Here is a 21,990-nt window from a genome sequence, read left to right on the forward strand (position 1 = left end):
TTTAAATTGGTATTGGTATTTTTAAATAATTGTTAAAGTACTTTGATGCTGATTCCATGACTTGTTAATGGTTTTAATTAGCTCTTTCAATGATAGTAAATTATGGCTGTGATTTCTTTGGTTTTGTTATTATTTGAGTACCTGTATTTGTTGTATTGTCTTTAGAATTTTTTATATAACGACCTGCTGCTGCCCATCTTGGCCAGGACCCTCTTGGAAAAGAGATGTTTAATCTCAATGAGCCTTTCCTGGTTAAATAAATGTTTAATAAAAATAATATAATTACACACAAATCTAATAATGTAATTACACACACCTACTGCATGTATATCATGCATTAAAAGAAATGTTAAGATGCATAAAAAACATGAATTCATCTCAACATTTGACACACTCATACTGTTCTAATGAAAACAATACTATTTTTGGCCTCTGACAGATATTTATGACGCTGTTTCAAATACAAATCCATTCTCACCCTTTTTTGCTTTTCTTGTAGATCTTGGCGATCCTCTCCATGGGTACTCCATACTTCTCTGAAATCTGAAGAGGACAGATGTTATGGAGATAAGGGGTTAGGGATTAGGGTTTAGCGGCAGTTGCTGATATTATTGAGATTAGGGGTTGGGGCAGATGTTATTGGAATTAGAGGCAGGGGTTAATGACAGGGGTTAGAGAAATGGTATTCAAACCTTTGCAGCAGGGATTATTTTAAATGGGATTTTGGCAGGGGTATTTTCTTGCACAATCCAGCCCAAATCTAATGAAACAATCTGAAAATCATTGAATCCCAGAAGAATATCACCCTGTAACCCACCACTCGCTGGGTGCTATGTAATAGGGTTTTATGAACAGGTTGTTCAGGGGTGTTATGAATCAAATTGTTATGATACAGTGTTATGAAACAAGGTGCTAAAATAGGGTGTTATGAAACAGGTTGCTATGAAAGAATGTGTTATGAAACAGGTTGCTATACAACGGTGTTATGAAACAGGTTGCTATACAACAGGGTGTTATGAAACAGGTTGCAATGAAACAGGGTGTTGTGAAAAAGGGTGTTATGAAATAGGGTGTTATGAAACAGGTTGCAATGAAACAGGGTGTTATGAATCAAAGTATTATGATGCAGTGTTATGAAACAAGGTGCTATGAAACAGGGTTCTATGAAACAGGGTGTTATGAAACAGGGTTCTATGAAACAGGGTGTTATGAAACAAGGTGCTATGAAACAGGGTTCTATGAAACAGGGTTCTATGAAACAGGGTGTTATGAAACAAGGTGCTATGAAACAGGGTTCTATGAAACAGGGTGTTATGAAACAGGGTTCTATGAAACAGGGTGTTATGAAACAGGGTTCTATGAAACAGGGTGTTATGAAACAGGGTGTTATGAAACAGGGTTCTATGAAACAGGGTGTTATGAAACAGGGTGTTATGAAACAAAGTATTATGATGCAGTGTTATGAAACAAGGTGCTATGAAACAGGGTTCTATGAAACAGGGTGTTATGAAACAGGGTTCTATGAAACAGGGTGTTATGAAACAGGGTGTTATGAAACAAAGTATTATGATGCAGTGTTATGAAACAAGGTGCTATGAAACAGGGTTCTATGAAACAGGGTGTTATGAAACAGGGTGTTATGAAACAGGGTTCTATGAAACAGGGTGTTATGAAACAGGGTTCTATGAAACAGGGTGTTATGAAACAGGGTTCTATGAAACAGGGTGTTATGAAACAAGGTTCTATGAAACAGGGTGTTATGAAATAGGGTGTTATGAAACAGGGTTCTATGAAACAGGGTGTTATGAAACAAGGTTCTATGAAACAGGGTGTTATGAAATAGGGTGTTATGAAACAGGGTTCTATGAAACAGGGTGTTATGAAATAGGGTGTTATGAAATAGGGTGTTATGAAACAGGGTTCTATGAAACAGGATGTTATGAAACAGGGTGTTATGAAACAGGGTTCTATGAAACAGGGTGTTATGAAACAGGGTGTTATGAAACAGGGTGTTGTGCTGATATGCTGCTGTCTTATTTTTAGGGATTTAAGGGTAACTCACTGCTTCCATCAGGCCTCTCAGAGTCGGACTCTTAAGCATCAGAGCATCAAACACTTCATCTGACTCCTTCCTAACATACAGCAACACTGAGGAGACAAGAGGCAGCGTAGAGATGTGAATACAGCAACACTGAGGAGACAAGAGGCAGCATAGAGATGTGAATACAGCAACACTGAGGAGACAAGAGGCAGCGTAGAGATGTGAATACAGCAACACTGAGGAGACAAGAGGCAGCGTAGAGATGTGAATACACCAACACTGAGGAGACAAGAGGCAGCATAGAGATGTGAATACAGCAACACTGAGGAGACAAGAGGCAGCGTAGAGATGTGAATACATCAACACTGAGGAGACAAGAGATGTGAAAGTGCTCTATATGTTTAGTGGCAAATTCAACTGGAGAAAAACTGATTTGGCAGACACTTCCACACTGCTGCTTGTTTATATGTGTTTACTGCTTCTGAAGTTCATTGGAGACCATCAACTGTGTAAACAACAATAAACCCACCCTGTTTCAGGTGAGCGATTCCAGCCCAAATCAACCAGAACAAAAACAACAAACTCTCTTTTTGGCTAAACCAATATTTAACTACTTATAGAAGGTAGTAAGCTTGAGCCACTGAATTTGTTGAAAATGAGCTCTTTAATGAAGCAGCAGTAGAGTGTTCAGGTTTAGGGTTAGGGTCAGGTTTAGGGTCAGGGTTATGGTCAGGGTTAGGGATTAAGGTCTGGTCAGGTGGTAAGTGACTGGTTGTACCTCTCTTGAGTGGTTCCTCTTTGATCTGTTTGTGAGGGGGAGGGGAGAGGTCTTCCTCTGATGGTCTGAACATCCTCTTCACCAATACACTACTGCATGAAAGACAACACAACTGGATCAGGTTGATTTACACAACATGATCAGGCAGATCTCGAACACACACACATCACTTTCATCCATATGTTAGGGTAGTGTGTAGGGGTGTAACGATCCATCTACTACATCGATGTATCGATTTATATTCGTATAATCCAACTACATCGATCTGTGCTCAGCAAGTTGGACTTCCGGACGACACATATCGATCTAACATCTTTTTAAAATGTAATCAATCGATTGTATCGATACTAGGAAATAACCCATTGGATTTAAGCACGTCAGACTTTATATGAATGTTTTTTCTTAGCACTTTTAATGATAAAGGCGATAAACGTTACTCGATTCAGTCTGCCTATCTGTGACGTCATCGCCCCGCACCAGCAGCAGCGCAAAGACAACAAAACATAGCATGGCAGATGGCAGAGGAGAAGCCGACGAGCGAGAAATTGTCAAGCCACCATTGCGGTCCAGTGTGTGGAAACATTTTGGCTTTTGCAAAGACAGGGATGTTCTAAATAAGTCGCTCGCTGTTTGTAGGATATGTAAAGGTCAAGTAAAGTACAAATCACGACAAATCTCTCCAACCACCTACTAAGGCGCCATGGGATTTCACACAACACCGACCGTGTTGGTTGCACTTTATTCAAATAAAATGTGAATGCATTTGCCATTAATTGTTGTTTACTTGTTTGTTTATATCCATAATTAATTGATACCTGATTCCCTTACAAGAAACAACAGGAATCTAGGAAACTTCACCTGCACTGTCCAGTATCCAGGTATTTATTTCAGTCACACTGGTTGAATTTTTGGCTAAAAAGTTACTGAATCGATTTCAAGTCACTGAATCGTTTCGGATCGTATCGTTCTAAATGAACCAATATCGCCCTTGAATCGTATCGACAACCACGAATCGTGATACGAATCGAATCGTTGTTAAAATAAATCGTTACACCCCTAGTAGTGTGTGAATGTTAATTTACATTTATGTTCATTTTCATGCATGTTAATGTACATGTATGTCTGATGGCACTCACCCTTCACGCTCCATCTCCTCTGTGTTAAAGGCGAAAACCTGGAAAACAGAAATATACTCTAATCTGACTGTCCGGGGTGATGTGGGTGATCTCTGGACTGTCAACAAAGATCATTTCCTGGCTGAAGCGAGCAGGCCTCTAAAGGTCATTGATATGTGAGCCAAAACATTATTAAAGCCATATCTCAACAAATGTCTTGTGAAGCAGGCAGGTCTCTAAAGGTCATTGATATGTGTGCCAAAACATTATTAAAGCCATATCTCAACAAATGTCTGGTGAAGCAGGTTCAAATGGGAACTGGGGTACATTGAATTATCAGGTAGAAAGGTTCTCTGATTTATAGAGAAGGAGTGGATAATATAGGAAATATGGTATACAAATAGAGAACTACAAAGGGAATAGGGTATATAAATAGTGGACTACAAAGGGAATAGGGTATATAAATAGTGGACTACAAAGGGAAATAGGGCGTATATATAGTGGACTACATAGAGAATAGGATCTATAAATAGTGGATTACAAAGGGTATAGGAAGTATAAATAGTGGACTACAAAGGGAATAGGGTGTATTGTAGACTACATTTGGAAAATTATGTCATTTGGGTGGGTGTCGGACCTGTCCGGCTCGCTGTAGGTTCCCAAAGTGGACGTCAGGGATGAACAGCACTGGTTGGGCCTCTAGGTCTGTCATGGTCTTGAAGTATGTGGCGTCACACTTCTTAGGGAGAGTTATCACCCCCAACCCAGCCTCCTTGCCTGGAACACAGTAGTCAGAAAAGAGTGATTTACCTGGGATTCAACCGTCAGCAAGCACAGCTTTACAAGCCCCCCGCTCTTTATCGAAACATTGTTGGGGAGAATCGCTTTGTTATTGTTTAAATAGCACCACTATTGTCAATAATATTTCAGCTGATACAAACTGTGTTTTGTTTAGGTTTAATCCGGCTAAAAGTTTTGAAAACCGTATAAATCTCATCAGGACAAAGTGATGTTTATCAACATATTTGCTTCATTTAGCTCTACAAAAATATCTTTGCTTGTATTTAGCCAGTATTACTGGAGTTACTCCATGGATCGTGACTTCATTCATGACGTCTGAATTTCATCCTTTGTTGGTAGCTGAGAAGTTAGATTGTATGACATCATGAGAAGTGAATATCACAAGGTGGGTTTAGTCAGTGCGTGGGTTAGTCATTAAGGTGGGTTTAGTCAGTATGTGGGTTAGTAGGTAAAGTGGATTAGTCAGTAGGATGGCAAATTGTTTGTCTAACCTTTAGTCTTCTTGCGGTTCTGTTTCCTTTCCTCATCCCTTATCTTTCTCTCTGCCCCCTGGAACACAAAGATGGATGGATGAGAAGATGAATGGATGAGGCAGCTGTGGCAGGTAAAGAAGCACTAACTGTATAATGAAACATTTGCCATTTAATTAAGTCTGAGGTGAATCATGCTTCCAGGCTGAAGTCACTAGGGGGAGGCAGAGTGTCAATATGTCTGGAATCTATGACTTACAGAAACATCATAGGAGGGCAATCATTGGGCATGAGGAGATATTAAAGTCCCAGGGCATTCAAAAACCAGTTCTTCCTATTTTCATTATGATATTTCCACAATACACTGACAAAATCACACTCTGAAATGGTAATAACTATGATAATGTCCTTTGAGTAAGCGCTGTTCCAGGAATAACATTCCAGAATTGTCCTGCAGTTTGGATAGGAGGGTGCTTTTGACCATGTATTTGATGTCACAAGGCTGATTTAATTATAATGGACCAATGACCGATTACTGTTCTTTTGGGTGAGGTTTAAACCATTTATTGCCTACTTTAGGTAACATTCGGGGTATTGGAAACAATTATGTGATTACATTTTAGCCTTTATTCTACTGCCGTTATCTCATTTAACACATTTATATAACACATAAGTCATATGTCAAATAATTTAAACCACAATAGAAACCATGTTCATTTTGAAGTATTTAGGCCTATGCTGTTTTTGTGCATTTTAATGAAACACGGTAGTTCATGAAAGCATTAGGGCAGATTATCACGTAAACCAGATTAACATAAATTGCAGTCTCATCACTGACAAGGGATGTTTGTGTTGGCATGGAATGCATCCTCTTTTCAACTTCTTGGCAGCAACTCATTAAGCTTAAATTACCCACAATTCACCAGGATCTCTGCTGTTGCCATGGCAAACCTAAAATGACAAGCTTGAGGAATAGCTGCAAGTCGGTTTCATGTAACTTGACAGATCCAGTGTTCAACTGAGTCACGTACAAAATCCTTCACATCCAAATCAATTCAGCAAGTAAAGAGGCTTGGATTCCTTCAGAAAATCAGAATTCAGCCAAAATTAGTAAAGTGCATCAAAGGGTAAAGTTTAGAAGGTTATAGACCGACTCACCTTGTCACAGAAGACCTTGATCTGTGAGTAGGCCCTGTGGAGAGGCCTGTTGGAGCGGTTGTTGTAGCTGTAGGTGTCAATCTGGATCATCAGAGGAAGACCTTTCACCCCTTTCTGAGAGGAGAAGTCTGTACTCAGGCAGTTCACTGTGATGAAGATCTGAACCAATCAAAGGGAAAGAACAAATAACAATACTGTCAACTGACCAATGGAACCCATTCCAGTTTCACTGTTATTTTGACTGACCAGCCACTGACCAGCCAACTAATCAGAAAAAAGCTAGGGTATCAAGGTAGTTTAGGGTTTAGAGCCTCTGACCAGTAACCAAAAGGTTGTTAGGTCAAATCACAACCTAGCAAGGTACACACATCTCTATCTCATTTCTGATAATCAGTTTTCTGAGTCAATGAGTTCCATCCTGCTAGAACCAGATAAAATTACTCAGTTAATAACATGTACAGTATCTCACAAAAGAAATGACACTTTGCTACAATGTAAAGTAGTGTGTACAGCTTGTATAACAGTGTAAATTTGCTGTCCCCTCAAAATAACTCAACACACAGCCATTAATGTCTAAATCGTTGGCAACAACAGTGAGTACACCCCTAAATGAAAATGTCCAAATTGGGCCCAAAGTGTCAATATGTTGTGTGGCCACCATTATTTTCCAGCACTGCCTTAACCCTCTTGGGCATGGAGTTCACCAGAGCTTCACAGGTTGCCACTGGAATCCTCTTCCACTTCTCCATGACGACATCACAGAGCTGGTGGATGTTACAGACCTTGCACTCCTCCACTTTCCATTTGAGGATGCCCCACAGATGCTCAATAGGGTTTAGGTCTGGAGACATGCTTGGCCAGTCCATCACCTTTACCCTCAGCTTCTTTAGCAAGGCAGTGGTCATCTTGGAGGTGTGTTTGGGGTCGTTATCATGTTGGAATACTGCCCCAGTCTCCGAAGGAAGGGGATCATGCTCTGCTTCAGTACGTCACAGTACATGTTGGCATTCATTGTTCCCTCTATGAACTGCAGCTCACCAGTGTCGGCAATACTCATGCAGCCCCAGACCATGACACTCCCACCACCATGCTTGACTGTAGGCAAGACGTCTCTTTGTACTCCTCACCTGGTTGTCGCCACACACTTGACACTATCTGAACCAAATAAGTTGATCTTGGTCTCATCAGACCACAGGACATGGTTCCAGTAATCCATGTCCTTAGTCTGCTTGTCTTCAGCAAACTGTTGGAGGCCTTTCTTGTGCATCATCTTTAGAAGAGCCTTCCTTCTGGGACAACAGCCATGCAGACCAATTTGATGCAGTGTGCGGCGTATGAACTCAGGCTGACCCCCCACCCCTTCAACCTCTGCATCAATGCTGGCAGCACTCATTAGTCTATTTCCCAAAGACAACTTCTATGGTCAACCATGGCGAGGCCTGTTCTGAGTGGAACCTATCCTGTTCAACCGCTGATTGGTCTTGGCCACAATGCTGCAGCTAAGTTTCAGGGTCTCAGCAATCTTCTTATAGCCAAGGCCATCTTTATGGAGAGCAACAATAATTTTTTGCAGATCCTCAGAGAGTTCTTTGCCATGAGGTGCCATGTTGAACTTCCAGTGACCAATATGAGGGAGTGTGAGAGCGATAACACCAAATTTAACACACCTGGTCCCCATTCACACCTGAGACCTTGTAACACTAACAAGTCACATGACACCGGGGAGGGAAAATGGCTAATTGGGCCCAATTTGGACATTTTCACTTAGGGGTGTACTCACTTTTGTTGCCAGTGGATTAGACATTAATGGCTGTGTGTTGTGTTATTTTGAGGGGACTGCAAATTTACACTGATATACAAGCTGTACACTCACTACTTTACATTGTAGCAAAATGTAATTTCTTCAGTGGCATGAAAAGATATACTCAAATATTAGCAAAAATGTGAGGGGTGTACTCACTTTTGTGAGATACTGTATATTTTATTTGGGAGATTTTACAAACAAAACAACACATTAATTCTCAAACCAAAAAATAGGAACCATTTTAAAACATTACATTGACATTACTATGCGGTATTACATAAGTGTCAGCTCCCACGGTTTAATGAATGAATGTGGGGTCTTATACAGGTTTGTCAGCCTACGTTAGTAAGACATGTCTTCATTGATCAGGAATGTGTGTGACAACCACCCCTTCAGCAGTCCAGCTGTTACAGGGTCAAAAGTAAAAATACGCTGAACTCCAATGTTCTTCCGTTTTGTTTTTAAACAATCCTTAATTCATTCTCTCACCACTTCTTCCTGAACTGTCATGTTTCAACATGCTAAATATGTTGTGAATTTGCTAGTGTGAATATCATACCAGCGTTGGCCTTTTTATTTTACTTCCATGGCAAATACATTCTATATTGCTGACACATTGATTAATTATATTACTTCTGAGAAAACATATCCTTTTATAGTATAAACAATATGTCCTGGGTCAGAGAAAACAGCTGGCTGTTCATTAACCAACTCTCTTAAAATCAGCCAAGTAGACCTGCTCCACAAGAACACATGTAGACCTGCTCCATAAGAACACATGTGGACCTGCCCCATAAGAACACATGTAGACCTGCCCCATAAGAACACATGTAGACCTGCCATATAAGAACACATGTAGACCTGCTCCATAAGAACACACGTAGACATGCCCCATAAGAACACAAGTAGACCTGCTCCATAAGAACACATGTAGACCTGCTCCACAAGAACACATGTAGACCTGCTCCATAAGAACACACGTAGACCTGCTACATAAGAACACATGTAGTCCTGCCCCATAAGAATACATGTAGACTTGCTCCATAAGAATACATGTAGACTTTCTCCATAAGAACACATGTAGACCTGCCCCATAAAAACACACGTAGACCTGCTACATAAATTGGTTTTGTATCACTATTTGGTGATGTATCATAAATTGGTTATGTATGAATTAAAATAAGAATAAACGGTACATTAGGTTGTTAAGGTTGATAACATATGATGCAAGTCAAGGGATGTATTCAATGAAACCACTGCTGGAACCCATTCAATCTAGAGCTATGTATTTCCTCTCTCTGTGCAGGACTGGAACCAAAATAAACCCCAGGAGCCAGAGGTTCTGCTTCACAGATCAAAGGGGCTTTAATGGCTCCTATAAAAGAGGTTATACAGTATTTTTTGGACTACTTCTAAACTGCAGCCATAGGACTTCGTTCAAAATGTAGCATACTACATAGGAAATAGGGTATTATTTAGAAAGCTCAAACACTAACTAGCTCCCCTACCTCACACAGAAATAGACTGGAACTTCCTGGAGTCACTGAGCATTATGGGAAGATAGTTATCAGGAAATACGACTCAAGAGGAGTGGTTGAGGTAGAGTGCACCTAATACCTAACTAGAGATGTAGAGACAAAGAAACAGACAGTCAGGAGAAAGATGAACAGAAAAAGAGACAGACAAGAGAGAGGTGTAGCAAAAAATTGAGACAGACAGACAGGGGAGAGATGGAGAGACAAAGAGACAGACAAGAGAAAGATGGAGAGATAAAGAAACAGACAGAAGAGCAATGGAGCGAAAAAGAGACAGACAGCAGAGATGGAGAGAAAAAGAGACAGACAGCAGAGATGGAGAGAAAAGGAAAGAGACTGGGGACAAGGAACTATAACATTTTAAATGAGAGGCTGAAGGCTAAAGTACTACGACCAAGGTATACAGGTCTATGAGTCTATAGCCTATGAAGTGGACTTTTTCAACCTCAATATGCTACAATTCCCAGATGAGAGCACCCATCAGGCGGTGGTTTCCTTTGGGACAGTCAATGTCCCCAGCCTAATGATGTCCCCAGTCTAATGATGTCCCCAGTCTAATGATGTCCCCAGCTTAATGATGTCCCCAGCCTAATGATGTCCCAGCCTAATAATGTCCCCAGCCTAATGATGTCCCCAGCTTAATGATGTCCCAAGCCTAATGATGTCCCCAGCCTAATGATGTCCCCAGCCTATTGATGTCCCCAGCCTAATAATGTCCCCAGCCTAATAATGTCCCCAGCCTAATGATGTCCCCAGCTTAATGATGTCCCCAGCCTAATGATGTCCCCAGCCTAATAATGTCCCCAGCCTAATGATGTCCCCAGCTTAATGATGTCCCCAGCCTAATAATGTCCCCAGCTTAATGATGTCCCCAGCCTAATGATGTCCCCAGCTTAATGATGTCCCCAGCCTAATGATGTCCCCAGCTTAATGATGTCCCCAGCCTAATGATGTCCCCAGCTTAATGATAACACAAGTCTTCCAGTGGGTTACTAACGCAGGGGGCGGCCAGACCAATATGACAGACGACATGTAAGAGTGGACACAAAGATGCAGAGAGAGAATAAATTAGACCCAAAAAAGTAATTCAGCAGACACTTATACAGAGCCACTTCCAGTATTAAATGCAGCACACATTTTCAGCATTGTTGCCTTATATCAAACAATGACAACACCCGTCTTAACCATCAACAAAAGAGAACTGAAACATGGATGAAGAGACAAGACAACAATAGATCCGGTTCCCAATCAGGATCTGACTTACAATATTCCAGTCATTCATAAAACCTGTTAACCTTCATTGTTGTGAGGTCTAATGTCCCAATTAAGACTCTGCATGTGGAATTTAGCAAAACTGACACCTGTCTATGAAGCAAACCAGAAAAAATACATGCAGAGCCGAATTAGAACTACAACCATTAATGATCAAAATCCAGAAAAGAACTATTCAGTTTTACAACCGTCGAAAGAAAACCACTGTCAACCTTTCTAAAACAAAGCCCTCTTTTGCAGGGAAATGAACATAGCACACAGCCAAAATAAAAGGTGGAAATGGAGCTACACTTTGAGCTGCATGTCTTCTCAAGCTAAATGTATGACCACATTAGAGGAATATATTTCCTTCAGATCATACAGACACTCAAATAATTTGAAATCTCAGTGCCACCAAGATAAATGCGAACTCTAAAAAAGTTACAAATGCTTTGCTTTGAACAGTCATCCATCTCAGAGAAGGTTGGACACTCACTGACACCGAAATAGCATACAATACAGACTCTAACCCTAACCCTGGAATACAATACAGACTCTAACCCTAACCCTGGAATACAATACAGATTCTAACTCTGGAATAGACAGACAGGCAGAAGTGCACAGCTCTGGTATCCAAATAATCCTGCTTCTCTATTAGCACTCTGGCTCACACAATGACAGGTAGATAGGTTACCCTGTCTGGATCTGAGCTGAACAAACACTCGCCTATTAGAACAATATTACACAATGCAATAGATGGAGATGTTACTGAGTGTGTCTTTAATCTGTGTGTACTAAACACATACGTCATAATCAAATGTTTTAACAAGTCAATTCCTGGGAGAAGACTATGGCTTTGTCCAGATGTAGTGCACTCTATATAGGGAATAAGGTGTCAACAGTAGTGTACTACAGTTGGGGAATAGGGATTCAAAACAAGTGTAAAATATAGGGAACATTGTGTGTATAAAGTGTGCTGGTCTACAGTAGTGAACTAAATGAGGAATAGAGTTTGTATAAAGTGTGCTGATCTACAGTAGTGAACTATATGAGGAATAGAGTTTGTATAAAGTGTGCTGGTCTACAGTAGTGAACTATACAAGGAATAGAGTTTGTATAAAGTGTGCTGGTCTACAGTAGTGAACTATATGAGGAATATAGTTTGTATAACATTTTCTAGTCTACAGTAGTAAACCATAAGAGGAATATAGTTTATATAAAGTTTGCTAGTCTACAGTAGTAAACCATAAGAGGAATAGAGTTTGTATAAACTTTGCTAGTCTACAGTAGTGAACTATATGAGGAATAGAGTTTGTATAATGTGTGCTGATCTATAGTAGTGAACTATATGAGGAATATAGTTTGTATAAAGTTTTCTAGTCTACAGTAGTAAACCATAAGTGGAATAGAGTTTGTATAAAGTTTTCTAGTCTACAGTAGTAAACCATAAGTGGAATAGAGTTTGTATAAAGTTTGCTAGTCTACAGTAGTGAACTATATGAGGAATAGAGTTTGTATAATGTGTGCTGATCTATAGTAGTGAACTATATGAGGAATATAGTTTGTATAAAGTTTTCTAGTCTACAGTAGTAAACCATAAGTGGAATAGAGTTTGTATAAAGTTTGCTAGTCTACAGTAGTGAACTATATGAGGAATAGAGTTTGTATAATGTGTGCTGATCTATAGTAGTGAACTATATGAGGAATATAGTTTGTATAAAGTTTTCTAGTCTACAGTAGTAAACCATAAGTGGAATAGAGTTTGTATAAAGTTTGCTAGTCTACAGTAGTGAACTATATGAGGAATATAGTTTGTATAAAGTTTTCTAGTCTACAGTAGTAAACCATAAGTGGAATATAGTTTGTATAAAGTTTTCTAGTCTACAGTAGTAAACCATAAGTGGAATAGAGTTTGTATAAAGTTTGCTAGTCTACAGTAGTGAACTATATGAGGAATAGAGTTTGTATAAAGTTTGCTAGTCTACAGTAGTGAACTATATGAGGAATAGAGTTTGTATAAAGTGTGCTGATCTACAGTAGTAAACCATAAGTGGAATAGAGTTTGTATAAAGTTTGCTAGTCTACAGTAGTGAACTATATGAGGAATAGAGTTTGTATAAAGTTTGCTAGTCTACAGTAGTGAACTATATGAGGAATAGAGTTTGTATAAAGTTTGCTAGTCTACAGTAGTGAACTATATGAGGAATAGAGTTTGTATAAAGTTTGCTAGTCTACAGTAGTGAACTATATGAGGAATAGAGTTTGTATAAGGTTTGCTAGTCTACAGTAGTGAACTATATGAGGAATAGAGTTTGTATAATGTGTGCTGATCTATAGTAGTGAACTATATGAGGAATAGAGTTTGTATAATGTGTGCTGATCTATAGTAGTGAACTATATGAGGAATAGAGTTTGTATAATGTGTGCTGATCTATAGTAGTGAACTATATGAGGAATAGAGTTTGTATAAAGTTTGCTAGTCTACAGTAGTGAACTATATGAGGAATAGAGTTTGTATAAAGTTTGCTAGTCTACAGTAGTGAACTATATGAGGAATATAGTTTGTATAAAGTTTGCTAGTCTACAGTAGTGAACTATATGAGGAACAGAGTTTGTATAAAGTGTGCTGATCTACAGTAGTAAACCATAAGTGGAATAGAGTTTGTATAAAGTTTGCTAGTCTACAGTAGTGAACTATATGAGGAATAGAGTTTGTATAAAGTGTGCTAGTCTACAGTAGTGAACTATATGAGGAATAGAGTTTGTATAAAGTTTGCTAGTCTACAGTAGTGAACTATATGAGGAATAGAGTTTGTATAAAGTGTGCTGGTCTACAGTAGTGAACTATATGAGGAATAGAGTTTGTATAAAGTGTGCTGGTCTACAGTAGTGAACTATATGAGGAATAGAGTTTGTATAAAGTGTGCTGGTCTACAGTAGTGAACTATATGAGGAATAGAGTTTGTATAATGTGTGCTGATCTACAGTAGTGAACTATATGAGGAATAGAGTTTGTATAAAGTTTGCTAGTCTACAGTAGTGAACTATATGAGGAATAGAGTTTGTATAATGTGTGCTGATCTACAGTAGTGAACTATATGAGCAATAGAGTTTGTATAAAGTGTGCTGGTCTACAGTAGTGAACTATATGAGGAATAGAGTTTGTATAATGTGTGCTGATCTATAGTAGTGAACTATATGAGGAATATAGTTTGTATAAAGTGTGCTGGTCTATAGTAGTGAACTATATGAGGAATAGAGTTTGTATAAAGTGTGCTGGTCTATAGTAGTGAACTATATGAGGAATAGAGTTTGTATAAAGTGTGCTGGTCTACAGTAGTGAACTATATGAGGAATAGAGTTTGTATAATGTGTGCTGATCTATAGTAGTGAACTATATGAGGAATAGAGTTTGTATAAAGTGTGCTGGTCTACAGTAGTGAACTATATGAGGAATAGAGTTTGTATAATGTGTGCTGATCTATAGTAGTGAACTATATGAGGAATATAGTTTGTATAAAGTGTGCTGGTCTATAGTAGTGAACTATATGAGGAATAGAGTTTGTATAAAGTGTGCTGGTCTATAGTAGTGAACTATATGAGGAATAGAGTTTGTATAAAGTGTGCTGGTCTACAGTAGTGAACTATATGAGGAATAGAGTTTGTATAAAGTGTGCTGGTCTACAGTAGTGAACTATATGAGGAATAGAGTTTGTATAAAGTGTGCTGGTCTACAGTAGTGAACTATATGAGGAATAGAGTTTGTATAATGTGTGCTGATCTATAGTAGTGAACTATATGAGGAATAGAGTTTGTATAAAGTGTGCTGGTCTACAGTAGTGAACTATATGAGGAATAGAGTTTGTATAAAGTGTGCTGGTCTACAGTAGTGAACTATATGAGGAATAGAGTTTGTATAAAGTGTGCTGGTCTACAGTAGTGAACTATATGAGGAATAGAGTTTGTATAAAGTGTGCTGGTCTACAGTAGTGAACTATATGAGGAATAGAGTTTGTATAAAGTGTGCTGGTCTACAGTAGTGAACTATATGAGGAATAGAGTTTGTATAAAGTGTGCTGGTCTACAGTAGTGAACTATATGAGGAATAGAGTTTGTATAAAGTGTGCTGGTCTACAGTAGTGAACTATATGAGGAATAGAGTTTGTATAATGTGTGCTGATCTATAGTAGTGAACTATATGAGGAATAGAGTTTGTATAAAGTGTGCTAGTCTACAGTAGTGAACTATATGAGGAATAGAGTTTGTATAAAGTGTGCTGGTCTACAGTAGTGAACTATATGAGGAATAGAGTTTGTATAATGTGTGCTGATCTATAGTAGTGAACTATATGAGGAATAGAGTTTGTATAAAGTGTGCTAGTCTACAGTAGTGAACTATATGAGGAATAGAGTTTGTATAAAGTGTGCTGGTCTACAGTAGTGAACTATATGAGGAATAGAGTTTGTATAAAGTGTGCTGGTCTACAGTAGTGAACTATATGAGGAATAGAGTTTGTATAAAGTGTGCTGGTCTACAGTAGTGAACTATATGTGGAATAGAGTTTGTATAAAGTGTGCTGGTCTACAGTAGTGAACTATATGTGGAATAGAGTGCCATTGAGAGATGTTTTTACCTTGGCCTCTTCGTTCACATCCCAGGTGAAGGACACCGCGTTGTAGGCAATCTCCTCAATATTACCAATGGTGTTGAAACTCTCTTTATAGTCCGCTGGAGAAGGGTAGAGGAAGAGGAGAAGAGGAAGAGGAGAGGAGGAAGGGAGGAGTAGGGCAGGAGGAGATTCCCATTGAATTCCAAAATGTACAACACACATAATGAAAAATACTGTCTCTATAAGTTTGCTTTTTGTCAGCATAACCAGGAGTGGCTATCACATATAAACCATCATATACACCACAACCCTATCTGAAACCACTGTAAAAAGGTGAATCAGTAAAGTGAAGTTGCTATCGGCTAAACCAGGTAGCCATTGTTCAGGCTGATAAGCCAGCCAATGTTATATAACAGCACACTTGGGCTATCTACTATCTGGCTAGGTAAACAAACTCTCTGCATTCACAGTAAGCACAGGGAAATAGGACCGGAGGAGGCTCTAATTAAACTACCAGTCAACCTCTGGGTAAATACCACAGCAACTCCTCACACATCAAAGTGAGTTTGAGAAGCTTTATTTCTCCTCTATATACACACAAATCTAGCAGTTTCTGTGCATCATAATATGCAGAAATAAAATAATTAAAATAATCAAATACATCTGAAACAGACCGACCATGTACAGTAGCAAAGTGTCACCAACAGTATAAAAAGAGGATTTGATGGGGTGCTTTATTTAATTTGGAGATTCCAAATGTTTTAGGAAAATTAAATGCAGCTTATAAAATGAAAGTGTAACAGCTATATGTTTTACGCAGTAAAGAAGAGATCACTGTCAAGCCCCTGTGCTGGGGTAAAATAAGTCAAAGCCTGACTCCCTTGCTGCCTGTCCTGACTCATTCACTCCCCATCCTAAATCATTCACTCCCCGTCCTGACTCATTTACTCCCTGTCCTGACTCATTCACTCCCTGTCCTGACTCATTCACTCCCCATCCTAAATCATTCACTCCCCGTCCTGACTCATTTACTCCCTGTCCTGACTCATTCACTCCCTGTCCTGACTCATTCACTCCCCATCCTAAATCATTCCCTCCCCGTCCTGACTCATTTACTCCCTGTCCTGACTCATTCACTCCCTGTCCTGACATATTCACTCCCCATCCTAAATCATCCCCTCCCCGTCCTGACTCATTCACTCCCCGTCCTGACTCATTCACTCTCTGTCCTGACTCATTCACTCTCTGTCCTGACTCATTCACTCCCAATCCTGACTCATTCACTCCCCGTCCTGACTCATTCACTCCCTGTCCTGACTCATTCACTCCCCATCCTGACTCCTTCACTCCCTGTCCTGACTCATTCACTCCCTGTCCTGACTATTTCACTCCCTGTCCTGGCTCATTCACTCTCTGTCCTGACTTTTTCACTCCCTGTCCAGACTCATTCACTCCCTGTCCTGATTCAGCTGCTGTATTTCACACCCAGTCAGCCAGCCAGTCAGTCAACCAGCCACAAAGTCAGCCTGTTTTTTTTCCTGTTAAATAGATCCATTCAAATCCTGTCACACAGCCCCAGGCTTCCAGGCCTTTAGACAGACCCAGGGATGCATTGTGATCCAACTGCTATTCAAATCCCAGCCTGACCTGGTCGTGTCGGGTTTCACTACTTGCTGCTACCACTCAGACTGCTACTTACTGTGTTTCATCTGACCAGGGGTCACCTCATCAAGATGCCCACGCCCTTTCCATTGCATATCTTCCAGGGTCACCCCTGAGGGTCAGGGTAGCCTAAACCACTGCCCCAACACCCTACCCCCAAACCCTTCCCACCAACCACGGCAAAACCTACATCCCAACTCTCTGTGATTCACCCATTGGCCATGGCTCTCTCTGTCCCACAACAGGAGTACTGACTGTCTAGATGAGGCATTCCTCTCTCTGTCCCACAACAGGAGTACTGACTGGCTAGATGAGGCATTCCTGTCTCTGTCCCAACAAGATGTACATTTCTCCCATCCACCCAACTCTCCCATATCACCACAGCACTGCTGCGCTATTCAGCCTCTCTGCAGGTCACAGCTCGCCACTTCAACATCGCATGAGAAGTCTTTCACACTCACATTCAACAACTGATATTGTCAGACAGCAATTAGATATTTCTGAATAACCCGTGACACATTGAAGATGTATTGTTTTAGCAATGGACCAATGAATAAGAGGCACAATTCATTATCTCTTTATATATACATTTTCCGCAATCCACCAGGAAACGTGATGAGATTTATCTGAGTGTCTACGCTGGCCTCACAAAAGACAAATAACCAAACAAAATCAATACATCTCAATGAATCAATGGAGAAGGAGGAGGTGAGGAAGGATAGAAAAGAGGAGGAAGATGAGGAGGAATTGTGATGGAGAAGGAGTAAGGGAGGATGAAAATGAGGAGGGGTCAAAGGAGTTGGAAGCATATGAAGAAGAACCATTCAGGTTTATGTCCTGGGGCAGGCGACTGCTGACTTGTGACAGGACGCTAGGTGCCAGAGGTGAATGACTACAGTAATTAGGTACATACCATCCTGACAGCACTAGTTACAGAACTATAACCTACCTACAAAAATGGATTCTGAGTCCTACGATCTCTCAGAATACTCAGGTTAATTAATATGTTTACTTCGTTGTTTAGTTCATTAGTTAACTTAATGTTAGTGGTTCTTACCGATATCTAATACCCTCTGCTTGGCAGTGTGCTGACGGGAGTGCCAGTACTTCCAGTACTTCAGTTGTTCATCTCTGTTCTTGTCTTCACTGAAGACCACCATGATTACACTCTGGAGGAGGATACAATGTAGTATAAACATCATGACACTGGAGGAGGATACAATGTAGTATATATAAACATCATGACACTGGAGGAGGATACAGTGTAGTATATATAAACATCATGACACTGGAGGCGGATAAAATGTAGTATATATAAACATCATGACACTGGAGGAGGATACAGTGTAGTATATATAAACATCATGACACTGGAGGCGGATAAAATGTAGTATATATAAACATCATGACACTGGAGGAGGATACAATGTAGTATGTATAAACATCATGACACTGGAGGAGGATACAGTGTAGTATATATAAACATCATGACACTGGAGGAGGATACAGTGTAGTATATATAAACATCATGACACTGGAGGAGGATACAGTGTAGTATATATAAACATCATGACACTGGAGGAGGATACAGTGTAGTATATATAAACATCATGACACTGGAGGAGGATACAGTGTAGTATATATAAACATCATGACACTGGAGGCGGATAAAATGTAGTATATATAAACATCATGACACTGGAGGAGGATACAATGTGGTATATATAAACATCATGACACTGGAGGAGGATACAATGTAGTATATATAAAAATCATGACACTGGAGGAGGATACAGTGTAGTATATATAAACATCATGACACTGGAGGAGGATACAGTGTAGTATATGTAAACATCATGACACTGGAGGAGGATACAATGTGGTATAAACATCATGACACTGGAGGAGGATACAGTGTAGTATATATAAACATCATGACACTGGAGGCGGATAAAATGTAGTATATATAAACATCATGACACTGGAGGAGGATACAATGTGGTATATATAAACATCATGACACTGGAGGAGGATACAATGTATTATATGTAAACATCATGACACTGGAGGAGGATACAATGTAGTATGTATAAACATCATGACACTGGAGGAGAATACAGTGTAGTATATATAAACATCATGTCACTGTACATGAGGACATCAACTCACCCTGACTTTGCTGATTGGGTGTCTCAGGCGTTTGTTGGCTCCCAGCTCACTGAGCGTGACAGCGTAGAACTGTCCCTTGTTTAGGTACGTCATGGGACCCTCCCCCTGCTTGACCCGCAGCGACCTGGTTGCTTCCAGCGTGTACTGAAATGTGTCACTGTTTCATGACAATATGTGGTTAGTATGGAGATATCACCTCAGCCAAATTACAGAGAGGGATTGGGTTTGAGTGGGTCAGGAACTTACACTACTTGTTGGTCGAAGATAAACTCATCCTGTGCTATAGATGTGGGCGTGTCGTATTTCTGTTGGGGGAAAACATGTACATTCATCAGTCTGGGAAAGAGGAACTTTATACAGTACATTTCAAATTTATATTTAGCCAGAGGAAGTTGATTTTTAGACATCTAGATGGTTAGTTTACTGACAGTTTGACTTTCCACTATCACAGCATACTGAAATCAAGATCTTTGGTTGTAATGTTGTTGTAATTATGTTGTTGAAAATAGTTTTGACAATGGTGTTGTAATGATGTTGTTGTAACTAGATTTGATGGTGTTGTAATGATGTTGTTGTAATGACGTTGATGTGATGATGTTGTTGTAATGACGTTGTTGTAATAATGTTGTGACTAGTTTGGAAGATGATGTTGTCGTGATGATGTTGTTGTAATGATGTTGATGAGATAATGTTGTTGTGATAATGTTGTGAAGATGTTGTAATGACGTTGTTGTGACTAGTTTGGAAGATGGTGTCGTGATGATGTTGATGTGATAACGTTGATGTGTTGATGTTGTTGTGATAATGTTATGATGATGTTGTAATGATGTTGTTTTAATAATGTTGTTGTAACTAGTTTGGAAGATGTTGTCATGATGATGTTGTTGTAATGACGTTGATGTGATAATGTTGTGATAATGACGTTGACGTGATAATGTTGTGATAATGACATTGACGTGATAATGTTGTGATGATGTTGTTGTATTGATGTTGTTGTGACTAATTTGGAAGATGGTGTGGTGATGATGTTGATGTGATGGCGTTGATGATGTTGATGTGATGGCGTTGATGTAATGATGTTGTTTTGATAATGTTGTTATTATGTTGTTGTAATAATGTTGTTGTGACTAGTTTGGAAGATGTTGTCGTGATGATGTTGTTGTAATGACATTGATGTGATGATGTTGTTGTGATAATGTTGTTGACACTAGTTTGGAAGATGATGTTGTCATGATGATGTTGTTGTAATGAAGTTGATGTGATGATGTTGTTGTGATAATGTTGTGATGATGTTGTTGTAATGACGTTGTTGTAATAATGTTGTTGTGACTAGTTTGGAAGATGGTATCGTATCTTAGATTAATTCTGACCGCATCGCTCTCCTCATCGTATGGGCTGTCGTCAGGTGTGCTCTGCTGGTCGTCCTTTACATATCCTACATGACTGACCGTTGTTGACACGTCATAGGAGCCCATCTGTTCATACACGACCCTTGACCCATGCTCTTCGTCCTCCACCCGGTAGTGTACCCCCTGGCTCATGAAAGCTGGGGAGTAGACTTCTGCCTTCACCACAGTAGCAGTGCAAGGCCCTGCCCCTGGCCCCGCCCCCGCCCCGTACTGCTCCCTCTTGTCCAGGTGGTCGGTGTTGAGGGACAGGTTCACAGGGACAGACTTCAGCACCTGGACACGGTTGTCCACTGTCTCTACAGAGGTGTTGTTAGTGCTCCTGTTACACAGAGAAGATCTCATTAAGTTAAAAGTTGAAACCCGTTAAGCGTGATGTATTAGAGGTGTAAACCTATTACAGTGTTGAACTCCAAACGTGTAAATTCTCTAAATGCTTTGGAAGTTCACTGCATTCAATCTGAAAGTTTTCCCCTGGGGTATAGAAAAATATGACTGTGAATCCCACTAAAAATGACAGAAACACTTTATTTGGACAGTCAACCTCTAGATTCTTTAACTACCAATACCCTTTGAACTGACTACCTTGTAAATCTAACCCTAACCCTAGCCTTAAACATCATCATATCCCTAACTCCAAACCCTTTCTCTAACACTTCTAAACCTTCACTTTGTTTAGTGATAGTTTGTTGATACTGTGAATTATATTTATACAGATCAACTAAATATGGTAACCTTGACAATCTTAATAAAATCTAACCATACAAATAAGGATGAAAAGTTAAAAAAGTAATGTTTTCCCATAGATATTACATTTGGACTATGAAATCCAAACCTCTTTTCCTGGTCTTCTGAAATGTCCACTACTTTGGCAACAGGCAACAATCTCTTTTCTTTAGGAACCTGAACATAAAAGAACAGAGTGTGTCAACACAAATTACATTACCCAACAAGGGCTTTATATATACGTTTGCAGGGTAAAAGCATTTTCAGCATTTATATAAAATATATACTTATTTCATTTTAATACATCTCATAACTATTTCCTCTGTAGTAGCAGTTAAAGGCCCTGAAGGGGCAGTTAAAGAGCCTGTAGTAGCAGTTAAGAAGCCTGTAGTAGCATTTAAAATGTCTGTAGTAGCAGTTAAAAAGCCTGTAGTAGCAGTTAAAGAGCCTGTAGTAGCAGTTAAA

At 39.6% G+C, this 21,990-nt stretch overlaps 1 protein-coding gene across 4 annotated transcripts in view; it reads right to left on the reverse strand.

Moving 5' to 3' along the window:
- grhl2b (grainyhead-like transcription factor 2b) overlaps positions 1-21,990 on the reverse strand; it is a 31,496-nt gene that overhangs the window by 5,948 nt on the left and 3,558 nt on the right. For 2 of the 4 annotated variants that reach the window (XM_029122715.2, XM_029122714.2), the window contains exons 3-15: positions 21,635-21,702; positions 20,764-21,121; positions 19,640-19,698; positions 19,394-19,550; positions 18,282-18,393; positions 15,587-15,681; positions 6,364-6,522; positions 5,227-5,284; positions 4,572-4,711; positions 3,956-3,993; positions 2,820-2,911; positions 2,063-2,148; positions 479-543 (exon numbers count right to left, since the gene is read on the reverse strand). In XM_029122715.2, the coding sequence (XP_028978548.1) occupies positions 479-543; positions 2,063-2,148; positions 2,820-2,911; positions 3,956-3,993; positions 4,572-4,711; positions 5,227-5,284; positions 6,364-6,522; positions 15,587-15,681; positions 18,282-18,393; positions 19,394-19,550; positions 19,640-19,698; positions 20,764-21,121; positions 21,635-21,702 (1,487 nt within the window). Of the gene's footprint in view, positions 1-141; positions 249-478; positions 544-2,062; positions 2,149-2,819; positions 2,912-3,955; positions 3,994-4,571; positions 4,712-5,226; positions 5,285-6,363; positions 6,523-15,586; positions 15,682-18,281; positions 18,394-19,393; positions 19,551-19,639; positions 19,699-20,763; positions 21,122-21,634; positions 21,703-21,990 lie in introns of all 4 variants that reach the window. The other 2 variants (XM_029122716.2, XM_034294673.1) reach the window with 2 other exon arrangements.

Source organism: Esox lucius, chromosome 10 (genome assembly GCF_011004845.1).
Source record: "Esox lucius isolate fEsoLuc1 chromosome 10, fEsoLuc1.pri, whole genome shotgun sequence".
In the NCBI taxonomy this organism is placed as follows: Eukaryota; Metazoa; Chordata; class Actinopteri; order Esociformes; family Esocidae; genus Esox; species Esox lucius.